This window comes from Hyperoodon ampullatus (genome assembly GCF_949752795.1).
Source record: "Hyperoodon ampullatus genome assembly, chromosome: 1".
NCBI lineage: Eukaryota > Metazoa > Chordata > Mammalia > Artiodactyla > Ziphiidae > Hyperoodon > Hyperoodon ampullatus.
Genome location: NC_136914.1, coordinates 61212674 through 61229802, shown reverse-complemented (window position 1 = coordinate 61229802; position 17129 = coordinate 61212674). Strand labels below are relative to the sequence as shown.

At 50.6% G+C, this 17129-nt stretch overlaps 1 protein-coding gene across 2 annotated transcripts in view; it reads left to right on the top strand.

Moving 5' to 3' along the window:
- The window catches only part of PSAP (prosaposin), a gene marked incomplete at its 5' end in the record, with an annotated part of 31864 nt that extends 15074 nt beyond the window's left edge, over positions 1 to 16790 (top strand). The window contains 14 exons of one of the 2 annotated variants that reach the window (XM_079709095.1): positions 2575 to 2708; positions 4535 to 4609; positions 5194 to 5319; positions 6290 to 6490; positions 6897 to 7040; positions 7844 to 7900; positions 9720 to 9728; positions 11594 to 11725; positions 12968 to 13063; positions 13393 to 13579; positions 13665 to 13822; positions 14152 to 14232; positions 14521 to 14628; positions 15689 to 16790. In XM_079709095.1, coding sequence (XP_079565221.1) covers positions 2575 to 2708; positions 4535 to 4609; positions 5194 to 5319; positions 6290 to 6490; positions 6897 to 7040; positions 7844 to 7900; positions 9720 to 9728; positions 11594 to 11725; positions 12968 to 13063; positions 13393 to 13579; positions 13665 to 13822; positions 14152 to 14232; positions 14521 to 14628; positions 15689 to 15724 — 1544 coding nt within the window. In that variant the 3' untranslated portion in view covers positions 15725 to 16790. The remainder of the gene's footprint in view (positions 1 to 2574; positions 2709 to 4534; positions 4610 to 5193; positions 5320 to 6289; positions 6491 to 6896; positions 7041 to 7843; positions 7901 to 9719; positions 9729 to 11593; positions 11726 to 12967; positions 13064 to 13392; positions 13580 to 13664; positions 13823 to 14151; positions 14233 to 14520; positions 14629 to 15688) is intronic. The other variant, XM_079709094.1, reaches the window with a different exon arrangement.
- Positions 16791 to 17129: the final 339 nt, after the last annotated feature.

Genomic DNA, 17129 nt, shown 5'->3' with positions numbered 1-17129 from the left:
GTGATTACTATTTCAAGTTCCTAGGGGGAGTAAACAAGTTACAAAGTATTCTTGCTGCTTGGGCCTGTGATAGTGCATTGTGTTCCGGAAACCTGGTAGATTTTGGTCAGTTACCGCCGGTTCCTGGCTGGAAGGTTGGAGAAAATCCCTAGACTGAGTATTTGTAAGGATGGAGAGTGGTGGTCAGGCCTTGTGCAGGGAGCCCTGCTTTTATCTGCTGAGGTCCATCCTTCCGGCTTCACTGTGTATCTCTGTATGTTCCTTTGCCTAGAGACTCATTTTGTAACCTCCTGTTCATAATTCGAGCTCCTGATTCAGATGTAGAAGCAGGCGATGTACTTAGTGGGTACTTAGGTCAGGAGAACTGGGAGGCCAGTGCCTGGGAGGAGCGTGGGAAGTGCTGGTGGGAGCTGCCAGGGCTGGGGCTGTCTCTGCGACTCCCTCACTCCTCAGAGCCCTTACCCTCGTGATGTGACTTCTCCCCTCTGACCTCCCGGGACCTACGGCTGAAGGCCCCAGCCTAGCTTGGCTACGTTATGGTTAACCATCTGGGGAGCGTAGTACTGTTTTGAATCTGGCACATGTTTTCCCACAGAGACCAGACCAAACCAACAGCTTTTGAAATGAGGCCTCTTCTGTTGAGTTGATGAACTGGTTGTGAGTTGTGATTTTTTGCTCCCCAAAGGGCAGAGAAGGCTGTAATCTGGGCAGATTAAGAATTCGTTTGGTGGTGTCTGAAGGGGCTCAGATCATCTGGCTTGAGCTTTCTGGGGACCTGTGACTCCGTGTCTGCATGAACAGGTTGTAGAACTATAGCTAGGCTTGAATAGCTAGTAAAGTAATAACAGTATTTCCTTTCCTTCCTTCTCCTAGAGAGAGAACACCCACGGCCCTCCATGTGTTGTAGCCTGTGGTGTGTGTGCGTGCGTGTGTGTGTGTGTGTGTGTGTGTGTGAGAGAGAGAGAGAGAGAGAGAGAGAGAGAGAGAGGGGAGGGAGGGAGGGAGGGAGGGAGGGACATGTCCATAGGATTACTGTGTCCTCTCTTGGTTTACAAGGTGACGCAACATGCAGCATGACTCCTGAGGTTCTAAATCTGTTTCTTACGTGGCTGGGGGGTTTTCTTCTCAGACCCAAGCCAAATGTTTTCTGCTTACAGTAGAAGTTAGTTCAGCCTTCCTGTGATAGCTGCTGGAGTTTGACCCCTGCGCAGTCATACGTCTGCATGTGGCCTGATGTAATCTGTTGTTTCCTAGTGAAGTGTGAATGTGAGAGTTTTCTTCCCAATTTTTGGTTCCAGAATCAAGGAATACCATAGTTCTCTCAGGGCAGTTTATAAAATATTCTTTAAAATTACACACAAACAACATGACATGGGGAATTTAAAAAAGTAATTTAGCCAACCACCTTGTTTTGTTTATTTTCTGATTTTTGTACAACCCCAATTTCATATTCTTGAATATTTTTATGTTTGACATACATCATTTTTATAAGTATATTTAGCAACTGTATAATATTTTGGTAAGAATATCACTAGTTTTTTCCCTCTAGTTTTGACCATTCAGGTTACATCTGCCTTTTTTTTAGTATCGTGAATTTGACTTAATATATATATATACTTAGGCATATTGTATTTTACCTCTTGAATTACTGGATTTCCCTAAAATGTTTTATTAGAAGTGAAATTTTGAAGAGGGATTTTTTTCCCTCAGTTCTTGAAATATATTAATATATTTTGAGAAGTACTTACTAGTCACACTGCTGTCAGCCTTATAAGAATGCATCTTTTTCCACAAATTTATCACTATTTGGTGATAAGGTTTTTTGTTTTTGTTTTCCATTGGCTATTATTTTAATTTTAAAAATATGGTACCTTCTTGCTTTAACCTGCATTTCTTTGGTTCCAGGTGACTTGAACCTTTCTTCTGTTTTTTTTTTCCTAATCCCATTTCTGTGGTTGTGACTTCCACCCGAGTCCTTTCCTTGTTACACCGTAGATGAAACTCCGTGTGTGCAATTGGTTTCAAGTGGACATACGTACACTTTGTGATATCCAGGCTATATAGTTTTGTTTTTTGCTAGCAAACTTGTTTATGTGCAGAAACTCACCCAGTTGATTATAAAAGGTCTCTTCTACTAGAACAACTTTAAAAGCCATTGTTTTATGTAATAAGGATGTGACTCTTTGGGTTCTCATTACAATTTTTTTTAACTTTGGCTATTTTTCATTTCTACAGAAGTTAAAATCTTCTATTTTTAAACCTGCCAGTCTTTTCTCTTGTGATTTCTTTCATTACTTCATGGAAATGTAAGATGGTAAAGATTAAAAGGACTGATCTGTCTGATACTGTTTAAAAATAGTGTGAGAGGAAAACGATGAACCAGGTAGATTAGTCCCTCTCAGCCCTGTGACATACATGACAACGCAGCTCCTTGGCTCTGTGGCTCGTGTCTCATACAGCTGGTGAGGGGCCAGCCTAGTGTCCCGCAAAATGCCAAGGCCCCTGATGCTGGGGAAGCAAGTGAGGTGGGCCTGGTGTGTGGGAACGGAATCCTCACACTGATTCTGCTTGCAGCTCTCGCCAGCCCCGTCCTGGGCCTGAGAGAATGTACCAGAGGCTCGGCCGTGTGGTGCCAGAACGTGAAGACGGCGTCTGACTGCGGGGCCGTGCAGCACTGCCTGCAGACCGTCTGGAACAAGCCGGCCGTGGTGAGTGCCTCCGACTGCTGGGCCTCTGTGTCATCTGTACCTGCTGCCCTTTACGGAGCGCTCTCTCCTGCTTCCTTTTGTTTGTTCTTCCTGGTGAACCTGAGTCCTGTTTGTGGGTGGGGGTACCCACGCGGAGGAGTGGCGGGCTGGAGTGGGGAGGCTCCATTCCCCCAAGGCCGCCCAGTGTCCTGGTGGCATAGATAGGGTGAGGTCCTGCCTGTCCTCCACCGCGTGCCCCAATCTGCCCTCCAGATGCAGCTCCCACCTCTCTACCCCACATAAGGGACCGGCAGGTGCAGCTCCCATTCCCAGGACAGGGCACATGGGTACAGCTCTGTCCTTGGTCACTCACTCAAAGTAGATGCTAAGCTTTTGAAATCCTTTCCCCCTTTTTTGGTATTTTTGTCTTTTAAACAGGCAAATCACTGATTCAGACCCTAGAGCTTGATCGCTATCTAAAATTTTATTTCCAACTATAGCCAAACTGGAAAAGATGCCACTGATTTTTCATCTAAACAGTGATAAATATAGCACATTAATATGGGGAATACTCTTAAGATGACAAACTTCACGTGCATACTCCACGCAACCTGAGTCCTCTCAGGAGACACCCGAGCTCTGCTGGCTGGGCCAGCCGACTACAGGAAGTGCTCTTTGTTTGCTCTGGGATGTGCTTCAGCCTGTGGTACAAGGCAGGTTTGATTGTGTGGAACTTGAGGTCTAAAACTTGTCGGTGGCCACTAGTACTCCTTCAGTAAGAGAAGAAGAATTAATTCAGTAACACTGCTCTTTTAGTTTTCCGAATTCACTGTCTTAAACCACTCTCTGTGGCCAAAATTACTTTCAGATTTGGTTTCTAATTTGCTTCTGATCTTGTTTGTAATCCTGCTTCCTCTTTTGAAGTTTAATGTATCATGGGGGGAGTTTAGATCTTTCTCACTTGACAGGACAGTCTTATGGATACCTGAACCTCTCGGGCATCATGCACAAATTCAGGATATCATAAATTCACAATACTGAAAGAAAGGCATATGTAACCTGAGTGGCCCCATGCACAGTATTAGCCTGATTAGGTCCAAAGGTTCAAGGCGGTTTCTCTAAATGCAGCTAAATTCACAGGTGTTCCTTAATCTCACCCAGATGTGTTAGTTCCTTCTTCATGGGTTGAAAATTGGTTGACATAAAGAAGGGAGCGCCCCAAGAGCTTTGAGGACTGGCTAGAATTTCCGTGGTCCTGGGCCATGTAGGGATGCCAGCCTTGTCTAGAAGACTCATGTCAGGTCTCTGAGGTCTGCAGTGGTGACGTGTGGCCTTCACTGGCACACAGCACTGCCCAGGAGGTGGAAGGCAGACAGAGCGCCGGCAGCAGTGCTGGTGGGAATGCGCGGAGGTCTGACTGGGCCTTGTTTCACTGCCCGCACCCTCTTACTCTGTGATGTTCCGTCACATTACTGATTTTCTCTGATTTCTGCTGCCCTGAGTTCCAGCTGATTTTTGAGCCTCAGTTTCTTCACAGAGCTGTTGTGAGCATGAATGCGAAATGTAGCCTGTGCCGTGTGCACTGAGCAAGGCGCTGAGGGGTAGAGGGTACAGGAAAAGGGTTTCTATCCTGTAGAAGCACAGAGTAGTGTGATCAGTCACATCTAAGCCTCCCCCGCGGTGTCCAGTGCTTCTCATCTAGGTTGGGGGACCAGGATGTGCCAGTGTGTCAGCGCTGGCCATGGTTAGATGAAACAGGAAAAAGGCCACGGCAGTTTTCAGCTGTGTGCAGTGTGAGTTATGTCCTACAAATACAGATCTCTCTCCCTCGTGTTCCTTCCTCTTAGAAATCCCTTCCCTGCGACATATGCAAAGACGTCATCACTGCAGCCGGTGACATGTTGAAAGACAACGCCACTGAGGTGAGCCGCCACCAGGGTGTGTGACTGCGTGTGAGCGGTGGCCGTGTGGCCACGTGCATCGGTTCCGTACAGAGCTGTGACTGGGGACGTCCAGCGAGGAGTGGTCTAGGCTCAGGTTGGAAATAACTGTCCTGTGGGCCACAGACTGCTTCTGTCATGTACTGTCCCCCACCCCATCCTTTAAAAGTGTAAGAAACATTCTTAGCCACAGGCTGTACAAAAACAGGCCGCGGGCCCTAGTTTGCTGACTCCTGGGCTAGGCGTCAAATGCCCGAGGTTGATTGGGATTTTGTATCCCATGCCGTTAACCTTTAGGCCCATTTTTGGTGATTTCTGCTCAGAATCCCCTGTGCCAGTGAGACCGCAGGTCAGAGGATTTTCGTTTTGAATAGTGCTCGCACTGCTTTTTGCCTCACTGACCTGGCAGGGCCACGGCTCCACACTAGCCCTCTCCCAGGTCCTCTTCCCCGAGGGCCACTGTTTCTAGCCTTCACGTTTCTGGAGTTGTGGAGGGCCTCTTGCTTTCAGCCCGTTTGTGGAGAAGAAGTCCATCCTGGTCCGACCCTTGCCTCTGTCCTCTCTAGCAGGAGATCCTTGTGTACTTGGAGAGGACCTGTGACTGGCTGCCTAAGCCGAACATGTCTGCCTCCTGCAAGGAGATCGTCGACTCCTACCTCCCGGTCATCCTGGACATGATTAAAGGACAAATGGTACGTGATGGAGAATAGATAGACTCTTCCTTCAAGGCACCTCTGGGGCCCAGGGGAGGTTCCAGACCAGATTACAGTGACTAAAATGGAAAGTCCGTTCATAGACTGAGATTTCGTCAACAGATCTTTTGTACAGTTTTCGTCCAAAATGGCTTTGGCACAGCAGACCACTCTGCTTGTAACGTTCAAGGGTTGGTTGGGGAGGGTATGGGAAATGGGAACTCATAGAATTAATGAAGGAATGTAAACTGGTATAACAGTTGTAGGTGCTGACTTGATAACTCATGTCAGCTACAAGGATGCTTGACTTTCATTCAGTAAGTATCTGTTACGCATAAACCATGTGCCAGAGGTTGGGTTTTCAGCAAGAAACAAGGAGCCAGGCTTGTGGAATTTGGAAGGACCCTAAAAACCTCCAGTGGGGCAGGAGTGTCCTGAGATGGGACCAAGGTTTTGGTGAGGAAAGCAGGGGTCACATCACGCAAGACCTTTCAGGCTGTGTTTCAGGATTGCCAGTGCAATGGGGAGGTCTTGGAGGGTTTCACGGGGAGAGGTGAGATGATCCCTTTTCAAAGGGATTGGTCTGGTCTGGGTCCCACCAACTGGGAGTTGCAAGAGGGGAAGCTGGCAGGATGGTCAGGTGTGAGATCTGATGGGGACAGTGGAGGCGGACAGCTGCACGTGGTCTTAGTGGATAAACGGACTGGACTTGCTGGTGGAGGGGAGGAGTTAGGCATGTCTTCCAGGTTTGTGGCTGGCACCTCCGGGAGGACGGTGGTGGAACCATTTGTTATAATGGAGCCGTGGGGCCGGCCAAGCAGGTTGGGCGGTTTGGTTTGAGATGTGCCTGTTAGCTGGGCGTGCGCACGTGAGTCAAGCCAGGAGATGAAGAAAGGGAGAATTTGAAGGCGCCAGGTGGCCTGTTTCCTTCTGGGGAGAGGATTTCCACTTGTGCCTCTTCCCCCACCAGAGCCATCCCGGGGAGGTGTGCTCCGCTCTCAACCTCTGCGAGTCTCTTCAGAAGCACCTGGCAGAGCTGAATCACCAGAATCAGCTCGAGTCCAATCAGATCCCGGACCTGGATATGGCTGAGGTGGTGGCTCCCTTCATGGCCAATGTGCCCCTCCTCCTCTACCCTCAGGACGGGCCCCACAGCAAGCCCCAGCACAAGGTGAGGCAGTGGGCCTGGCCGCCCAGGGCCCCGTCTTTGGTTGGGTTTGAGCCGCGACACAAAAGGGGGCGGCGTGTGCGTATAGCTCTCAGACTGGGGCCTTATTCCTTTACTTGATTCTGCAGTTCCACAGCCCACCCTTCAGATGGTTGTGCCATGGAGGTTCTGAAGAACCGGGATATCTAACAGACGCAGAGATGGTTCCCCCTTCCCTTTAAGCTTTACTATAATCAATGCCCACTTGATTTTAAACCTGTCGGTCCCTTTAGAGCCTGTAAAAACACATTAGGAACAGTTCAGGGACTCACCCCCGGTGCTGCAGTTACGAGCATGTTGGAATCTGAACACTCTTAGCTGTTTTTAGGAATATGCAGTGTTTACAGACCAACTGCCCCTGTGTCTCTAGGCTAACGGGGACGTTTGCCAGGACTGCATTCAGATGGTGACTGACGTCCAGAATGCTGTGAAGACCAACTCCACCTTTGTCGAGGCCTTGGTGGACCACGCCAAGGAGGAGTGCGACCGCCTGGGGCCTGGCATGGCCGACATGGTGAGCCCTACCTCAGGCATCGGAGGATGTTCTGGGCCAGGGAGCTGGGCTGTGGAGACAGCAGTGGGGGAGCCAAGAAAAGTTCACTTCCTGGGGTGCCATTTTAAGTTCCAGCCTGAGGGCTTTGAGGAAGAGATGTTCAAACAATTCCCAGTTCCCACAAAGCAGCCAGATATGTGGTGGGTACGTAAATACTTGGTTGGTTAATTGAGTTTAGATACGTAACAGAACTCCTGGGACAAAATAGTGGAAGGAGAAGGAGACCACTTTTTTTTTTTTTAATAGTGTTTATTTATTTTTACTTGTTGACAGTTTGCTTTATTTATTTATTTATTTATTTATTTATTGATATTGCTTGATTGATTATTTATTTATGGCTGTGTTGGGTCTTCGTTTCTGTGCGAGGGCTTTCTCTAGTTGTGGCAAGTGGGGGCCACTCTTCATCGCGGTGCGCGGGCCTCTCGCTATCGCGGCCTCTCTTGTTGCGGAGCACAGGCTCCAGACGCGCAGGCTCAGTAATTGTGGCTCACGGGCCCAGTTGCTCCGCGGCATGTGGGATCTTCCCAGACCAGGGCTTGAACCCGTGTCCCCTGCATCGGCAGGCAGACTCTCAACCACTGCGCCACCAGGGAAGCCCAAATTGCCATTTTTTATCTTATTGAGACTTGCCCAGAGCAGGCATTGATGATTCCACTCTTGGAAACTTGCTTGATACTCACCTGTTGACACTGTTGGAAAGGGTGGGGTTTTGGTATGTTGTTGTAGCAATGAGTTTCACTAACAGTCTGTTTCTCTCTCCCCAGTGCAAGAACTATATCAACCAGTATTCGGAAATCGCCATCCAAATGGTGATGCATATGGTAGGTGGCAGGGGAAGCTCCTTGTTAGCATTTTTCTTTGTCTCAAACTGTGATTTCTAGGATTTTGAAAATTATATGGTTTCGTTTCCCTTTTACCTTTGAGTACTGAATTGGGCCAAAATGAGCCCTCTTTGACCCTCAGACTGTCCACCTGCAACTCAGTACCTCCCCCTTGCCTTCCCCAGGTAGGGGAAAGGCTGAAGCAGCCTGACCCCCGGGACTGCCCTGCTGGCTTACTGGCGGTTTGTTTGCCAGTGCATATGTGAGCTGGCCATCAGATTTCTAGTATCTGGCTTTCATTCTGGGACCCTTGGGAATAAATAGTCTGCTCTGTAGCTAGGCCAGGCCTGAGGATTGCTCTCTTCCGGCCTGAGGATTGCTCTCTTCCAGCCTGAGTTCTGAGAGGGGGGAGCATCCACCTCCCAGAGTTGGTCCTGCACTCCGCAGCAGTGTTAGCTGTAGCTGCTGCTTGAGCCCGTAACTCGTGCACTTGCTTCTCATGCATCCAGGTGGTAGGGGCATTCCTTCATTGTTAGAGGTAGAAAATATCCAGAAAGCACAGTGAAGCCAGCTGGATCCATGCAGCAAACTGTATAGGGCAGGGAGGTCTGAAGGCATCCTCACATGGGGAAGATGCACTGGCCTCCTGAGATCTAATCTGCAGTGGGTGAGGGGTGAGTTGTCCTTTTTTCCTCTGTCATGCTGACTTCCTAACTATGTGGAGACTGGCCTACAGTCCTTGAGTTTGTTCTCCTTAGGGCCAAATAGCTACACATGCACATCCCTGTTTTTTCCCTTAAGATAGGTAACTAAGACAGGAATTGCTGAGTCAAAGGGCAGGGCTTTTAATAACACAGACTTACCTCGAAGATACTGCAGGTTTGGTTTCAGACCACTGCAGTACAGTGAATATCACAATAAAGTGAGTCAAACGAATTTTTTGGCTTCCCAGTCATATAAAAGTTATGTGTATACCACACTGTAGTCTGTTACGTGTGCAGTAGCATTAGGTCTAAAGAAACAATGTACATACCTTAATTAAAAAATACTCTATTGCTAAAAACCATTAACCATCATCTAAGCCTTCAGTGAGTCATAGTAGTAAAAAGTTGCAATATTGTGAGAATGACCAAAATGTGACACAGAAACAGGCAGTGAGGAAGTGCTATTTATTGGAACAATGGGGGCCAATAGACGTGCTTGAAGCAGGGTTGTGACAGACCTTCAATTTGTAAAATCTGTGAAGCTCAGTAAAATGAGGTATGCCTGCATTGTCAAACCAGCCTTCCAGGCTGGCATTTGGCCACCTGGGGGCAGATTGCCCTGAGACCTGGGCTGGGGATCCCTGACCCCCCCCGGGTGTATTTGATATTCTGACACACACCCCTGATTTGAGCAGCCCTGTGTCTTGTTCCTGGCTGCTCATCACCAGCCTGAGGTGAGGGCCTTGCAGGCGTGGTGGGCTTGGCTTCTGAGCAAGGAAAGCCCCTCCTAACATGTTTTCTGGGGACCTGCTGCTCAGTGTTTTGCCGTGGTGTGTTAGGGACATGGGGATGGTGCACCAACAGGCTGGGGGCAGCGTGATCTAACCCTTGAAGGAGAGAGTAGCTTTCAGGGTCCCCATGTGCGTGCAATAGTAGGAACAAGGTAGGTTGCTGATAGGTGACTGGAAGGGCATTTCACCTAAACTTCTGGTGACAGACATCCTTATACCTGGTTAACTGCTTGATTATTGTTGTTTTAATTTTTTCTTAACTGTTGTGTCCTTTCCTTTCTCTTATTTTTTTCATCTCCGATTTCCTGTTTTTTTGTTCAACAGCAGGATCAGGTATGTGCTGGGAATTTGCTTGTAGTAGTGGTCTGCTGCTGCTTGTTGTTAATATTGCTCATCTTTTTTTGTACGGCATCGTCAGCTCTGACAGATACAAGGAAAGACTGGGAAAGGCAGGCTCCCTCTCTGTGCGAATAACTTGGCTGGCAAGGGGGCTTCCGCGTCTCTCCCGTGTGATTCAGCACTGGGAGGGGCCAGGGGCCTCACTTCCCCTTCGGGGGGCCCAGCAGACGAAGCCCACAGAGCCTTGCACTCTGGCTGGAATCAGCGCCCAGCCAGCCACGTGCAGGCCCCCAGTGTGGTGGGGAACCATCGGTGGCCTCAGCTTCCTTCAGTGCAGGCCCAACTTCAGTGGGGACACCTTGTTTCTGTCATGATTCAGGAGAGCGTTGCATGTCATTGGTCGTGTTTTCATCGCCCCAGAAATGCTTCTGCTGCATGAGCAAGTCATTTGCAGATAGCGAGCAGACTGTTCCCCTGTCTGTTGGATCCAGAGAACTGGAAACAGTCTCTTGATTATGGCTTCTGCCCCTCTGGGTGACGGGGTCCTTTGGGTTCTGGAGCCACACGAGACAACTCAAGAGCCAGGCCATTGGTGGCAAAACATGGGGACCGAGCCCCCAGACTAGACTCACCGAGCTAGTGCCCTTTCGGGGTTGTACTGAGCACTGCCCTCCTTGGAGCACTGCCCTCCATTTTTAGAATTAAAGATTTTCAAAGGTATTTTGAAGTCTAATAGGAGAGGACTTTGGTTGAAATATCTGAATTTTCACCTAGGTCTCCTCAAGGAGTTAGTACAGCAAAGCTGATCTGAGACAAAGCAGCCACACCTCCTGATCTTTGTCCTTTTTCTAAAAAGCTTGCTATATCTTTAACCCCTTTCTGACTTTTGCCCGTTCTTAAAGCCCGCCAGAGATAGGCTACTTCTAGGATATACGTTTCAGAATTCTCCAGCCTTATTTAATTTTAGAGGCTTCTGCATATTAAAACAAGATGAACCATGGCCATGAGCTACTCTTTCCCCTTAACAGGGCCCGTTTTAGCAATCCTGTTCCCGCTGCTTTATGGTTTGCCAGTGGGAGCAAATGCCATCAGGCCAGAGCTAGTTGCATTTGTTTACAAAGTAGACCAAGTGTGTATACTTCACTTGCTCTTGGCCATTGTCGTAGTGAAATGGTCAAGATGTCCAAACTATCTAGTTCTTCTGTGGTTTGGTGTCTGGAGGGGAAAGGGGACCTGGAGACCTTGTGACTTGAAAAGATTCATGACGTGGGGAGACTGGGTTTTCGTGTGTCGTGTGTGTGTGCAGCTGTGAATGTAGAATGTGGCTTTTTAAAAAGCCATTATTTCCCCTTAATGCATCATTTTAAATGGTCCTTCTACTGAAAGATCCGGTGTGGTTTTATTTCTAACACATTTGGCTTTCTGTTAGTTTATGGGCATCGTAGTTCTTCCTCTAGAAAGAACGTGTAGCTTATTACTTCCTCCTCCTGAGGGCGAGCCAGCTCAACTGAAAAACAGGTTCTAGAACAGACCAGGTGTCCTTGGAGTTGATATGATTGCCCTTGAAAGGTGCCAGGAGTTTTGCTTCCCTGGGTGCTCCCTGGCTGGAGCAGATAGTGGTTCTGTCTGATCACTCTTCAAAGCTTTGCATGGCCGCCTTCCCCATGTGAAACTGGTACATCTGCATTTGCACAAGCCCCTTTAGATTTCATGTGGAATCTTTGCCTGTCTGGGGGGCAGTCAGCTTTGACACTGGGTCTAGGATGTTCCTCCAGCACCCCAACTTAGTGTGTAGAGCGTGGGACAGGGGGTGGTGGGTTTGGACCTGCCTCTCACTGCTGCTTCTGTGCTCTTTTTAGCAACCCAAGGAGATTTGTGGGCTGGTTGGGTTCTGTGACGAGGTGAAGGAGATGCCCATGAAGACTCTGGTGCCTGCCAAGGTGGTCTCGGAGAACGTCATCCCTGCCCTGGAGCTGGTGGAGCCCATAAAGGTACCTGGTGCCATTGGTTTTATGATGCCCCGCCACTCCACATTGTCACACCCTACACGGCACACACTCTTTTGGTTCCCTGCTTGGCTTTTAAAGGTATTTGAGTTTGAGACCATTAGTTTACAGTATCCCCTAAATTGATGCAGCGCCCCTACCCTCGTACATTTATCTCCTTGGTTATAAACCCTAATGCTCATGGGATCAAGTCTACGTTTTTAGCACACCATTCGAAATCATTTTTCAGTGCCCGGCTCCAACCGAACCTTTCCGATGTGCTTTCTGTGGCCTTGCCCATCTCCTTCCCCATGCTGTAGCCGTGGTACAAAATTGATGTTCCCAGAACAGGCGCCCAGCCATGTGATATCTTATCACATGGCACTTGTGTGCACTTCTTGTTCCAGAACTTTCCATGTCAGTGTCACTTGACCTTTAGCTGTCTCGTCTCCTCCTATTGTCTTCTCTCGGCACGTGTACTATGTGGACCACACAAGGGTTGTGTCTGGCAGAGTCAGAAGCGCCGCTGCTGCCCCTCCTGTCCAGTCGAGACGCTCAGAGGCTCTGGTCCATCTTGCTGACTGAATTAGTGGCTGGAGAAGATGGAGAGTTATAGCTTGTACTCTAGCCACATGTGATACTTCAATTAAAAAAAAAATTCGGTTCCTTGGTTACACTAGCCACATTTCAGGTGCTTAGTAGTAGACTCATGTGGCTAGCGGCTGCTGTATTGCGTGGCACGGCCAGAGAATGTTGCCACTATCACAGAAAATTATGTTCAACAGTATTGTTTTATCAAAGGTAGGCTCTGAGACTTGAAACGCAAGAGCAGACCTGAAACATGTTTAAAACGCTGTCTTCTAAACAGTGGACTAATAGTGAATCCTCTCTCTGTTCCTTCTCCCCCATTTGCCTCCCCGAAATGAATGCTGAATGATGAGGTGATTGCAACCAAACGGACATTGAATGGACAGCTCTTTGGGGTTGGGGGACAGTTTCACTGCTTCTGTTCCTGGTTTTGGGGTGGTGGTAGAGGATTGGGGAAAGGGATGGGTTTCCCACCGTTTAGGAGCAGCAGGGACTGGGGCTTGGACACTGGGAGGAAGCCACACCCCATTCTGAATGCAGCAGGAAGTGGCCTTTGTGTGACGCTAGCCCGTCCTGGCCTCTGCCCCACTCCTTTAGAGGAGCAAGACCAAGGAGTGAGGCGAGGCCCTCAGTGTTAGGATTCTTCTGCCCTTTCAACAGAAGGATCCGGTCCCGGCAAAGGCTGATATTTACTGTGAGGTGTGCGAGTACGTGGTGAAGGAGGTGGTCAAGCTGATTGACAACAACAGGACCGAGGTACGTGGATTTTGGGAAATGATGCCATTGCAGAGGGAAGCGCTCCTGGCCCTGGAGGCAGAATGGCCTGGTGGGAGGACCCAGCCCGAGAGCTGGGTTTGGCCCTTGTGGGTATGGGACACCAGCCCGGGAGTCGGAACCACCACTTCCCAGCAGCCGATCCCTCTGGGCTGGGGCCGGAGGCGGCCTCTTTGCCCTGCTCTGTAGGTCTAGCCTTTGGGGGAGAAAACAGCACCTTGCTGTTGGCTCCCTGGTCACATCAGCATTTTCAGAGTCTCTCCCACGCAGCCTCCCATCTTCTCACATGAGCCTCTCTTCTTGTGTTTCAGGAAGAAATAATTCATGCTTTGGACAGCGTGTGCTCGAAGCTGCCCACGTCCTTATCCGAGGAGTGCCAGGAGGTGGTGGACACTTACGGCAGCTCCATCCTGTCGATCCTCCTGCAGGAGGCGAGCCCTGAGCTGGTGTGCAGCATGCTCCATCTCTGCTCCAGCCGGGGGCTGCCTGCACTGACCGGTGAGCCCAGTGCGCGTGAGGCTGGCCGGCCCCTCTCGGGTTAGGGAGGGCCTTGCCAGCACTGAGCCTGTGCTCTCTTGCGTAGCACACGTGACGCCGCGGAAGGACGGTGGCTTCTGTGAGGTGTGCAAGAAGCTGGTGACCTATTTGGACAAAAACCTGGAGAAAAACAGCACAAAGGAGGAGATCCTCGCTGCCTTGGAGAAAGGCTGCAGATTCTTGCCTGACCCGTACCAGAAGCAGGTACGCTGTGGGCTGCTTTCGGCCCGAATGTCAGAACCTGCTTGGGACACGCAGGAGCTGGGTAGCTCACTGAGTGTACTGCTGGTTGAAGCTTTGAGGGAGAAGCAGCCATTTCTGCCTCTGGCATGGAGTCCACTCAGATTTTCTTAAAGGTGCTCGGTTGGCTCAAGTGGAGCCACTAGGGGGAAAAGAACATGAGCAGGTGTGGGTAGGTGTGTCACCTGGGCAGGCAGGGAGGCCCTGGGCCCCCTGGGCTGGTAGAAGAGCATGGCCAGCACCCCGCGCCCTGCTTGGGCCCACCTAGACCCACGTTGCTGTTTCCCTGACAGTGTGATGAGTTTGTGACGGCGTACGAGCCCGTGCTGATAGAAATCCTGGTGGACGTGATGGACCCCTCCTTTGTGTGCCTGGTAAGGGGCATTGGGCCGGTGTGGGTTCCTGGGCAGTGTGACCTGGGAGGTGCTGCATGGACCCTGGAAGGGTTCCTCTGAGATTTGGGGCCGGGGTCAGAGTCTGGGGATGGTGTGTGGGAGAACCAGGCGTCCAGGCCCCACCCCTTGACTCAGCAACCCTGCCTTTTCTGGAAAGTGCTTATTAGAGCTCTGATTCTAGCTGCTTCTAGAAGCTGATCATCATCTCAGTTTTGAAAAAGATTAGCTGGGGAAGTCTAGTTCTTCCCCCTTCTTTTGACCTTACAGAAAATTGGAGCCTGTCCCTCAGCCCGTAAGCCTCTTTTGGGAACTGAAAAGTGTGTCTGGGGCCCGAGCTACTGGTGCCAGAACATGGAGTCGGCAGCCCTGTGCAACGTGAGTAGCTCAGTAACTGCTCCCCAGGCCCCCCGCCAGGCAGGCAGCTCGAGGGAGAATCTGCTCTAACAGGCTCCTCGGCAATCAGCTGTACCCTGTCTTTGGTGGAGAGCTGGGTGGGGGGTGGGGACTGAGGCCCAGGGGGGCAGTTAGGCTTACTTATGGCCACCAGCAAAAGCAGGGCTCACTGCATTCTTGTCTTTGAGGAGGGAGCGGTGGCAGTGGATGTTCTTCAGTGTTCTCTGCTTCCACTTTCTTGCTTCTGCCTTCAGTCCCCTGGTGACAGGGTCAGATAGGCATGAGGTCACCCGAGGGATTGCACAAAGCCCATCGGATTCTTGCACAAGGCCTCATGCCTCTTGGGTCACTCTTGCCCTGGCTGGCGCCCGGCCTGAATCTTCACCCAGGGCCTAGCGGAGCTCTGCTTGAACGGCCTGGGAGTTGGCTCCTGGCTGGGGGGGCCACTACTGGGTGACCCATGCTGCTTTCCTGGGTGGGGACGTTTCGGCTCAGGCTCTGTTACTTAATGTTCCTTTTTGTGCAACTTCTGCTTCCTTGTGGGGGTTCTTCGTGACCAATAAGCCGGCATCAGGGCCACTGCAGGGAGGATGGTGAGGCCCACCCTGCTGAGCCCCTTGCCCCAGCACCCTCACCCTGTAGCATGGTCAGTGGTGGAGTGGATTTCTGTCACTCTCCTGGGTACCCGGGCCCGTTTCTGAGCTGGCGTGTACCTCTGACTCTTGGGTGAGGAGTTCTGCCTTGGGGGCCTCGATGCAGGGGCTCGGGTGTGTAATCAGAGGAAGGGGGTCCTGGGTCCTACCTGCAGGGGTGCTGTTCATCCACTGCTCTGGACGCTTGCCTTATGAGTCCCCAAAACTCATAGCCACCTACTGTCCCCGAGTTTAAATGAGATGCTGTCCCGGGTCTTTAGCATCTGGTGCCATCCCGGCTGATCTGGGACAGGATAGCGGGTCCCAGTTTTGGGTGCCGGCTGATGCATTAATGGGCCAGGGATAGGGTTTGTCACCTGCAGACTAAACTGTTTCCTCTCTCCTGTCAGGCTGTCGAGCATTGCAAGCGTCACGTGTGGAACTAGAAGGCACGGTCTGTCTTAGAGGAACTGCAGTATCTTTTCCTGCTTGTGTGTCTGGGGGAACGAACACACAGATCTGTTGGCTTTGTTGTAATAAAAATAATAGGCGCCCTCTCCCTCAGCCCCTTTCTTCTCGCCCTCATCTTAGCATTGCTGTCAGCATGCCGCTGGCGTAGCTGCTTCAGTGTCCCTTTCCTCTCTGCTGGATGGATGCCGACATGCCGTACACTGGAGGTCTTTTGAGTCTGTCCCTGCATGGTGGTTACCCGGAGGAGGAGAGGGGGCTCTGGCTGTGGGCATGAGCCAGAGCCTCTTGACTGAGGTGGTCCGTCCTGCTGGATGGGCCTTGGGTGCTGAGGCCTCCGGAGGCCTGCTCTGAGGACGGACCTTCCTGCCTCGTGGGCCTGCTGACTGCCAGACAAAGGCAGTTTTATATGAAAGATAAGAGGCTCAGAATAATTATTAGGCTTTTTAAACAAACAAACAAACAATGTGGTTCTCACTGTAATGGAGCTGCTGGAAGCAGCTGCTCAGGAGACCTGGTGGGGCCGGGCTTGCTACCCTTGGGTCAGCCTTTGATTCGGCTTTCCTGTCTTTCCTGGTTGATGCCCTGTTTGTTTGGAGTTCTGTGGTTTGGGGTGGGAGGGGAAAAAGTCTGCCTGAATGTAACCTGCTAGCTCTTTGTGGAGGTCCTGAGGGCCTGCTTTTGTGCGTGTGGACAGTGGTGACTGTGTCATGCCTGCTCTTGTGTCCGCCCTGCTGCCCAGTGCCCCCGTTGCTCTGGGCAGTACAGCTCCCTCCCCTCTGACCCCCTCCTTGTAGATGGTCTTTTTGACCTGCAAATAAATGGATGACAAGCTCCTAAGCCTCTGGCTTCCAGGTAGAGGGGCTGCTGGCCTGGGGCCTCAGCCGTTGCCCTGCCTTCTCTCCTGTTTGGCTGCATCTTCTCCTCCACTTCCAGTTGCCAGGAGACAGCAAGACGTGCAGTTGCTATTAAATGAACTTACCGATTTTGTTTGTTTTACACTAAAATTTCTGTGATTTAACAATAAAAAGTCTGTCAACCAGAGGCCGAGTGTTTCTGTGACACCTCAGCCAGAAGAGTTTGGCTGCTGATGAGCTCCGAGGCCGTGAACCTGTAAGTGCCCAGCAGTCCTATGGCCCCATTTGGCCAGAGAAAGAAAATGCCATCTGGTCCTCCGTGACACACCTGGGGCCAGCAGTGGGCAAGTGGTCAGGGGAGTGCCCCCAAAGGTGGGTCCAGAGCTGCCCTGTCCTTACCCCCCCAACCCGCCGGCCCAGCCCCACGGCTAGTTTACCAGAGCCAGAGTGAATTGCCGGTTCCTTGTGACTTGCTTTTTTTTTTTTTAAATTCAGACCGTTCCAGAAACGTTCAGTGCGTAGCAGT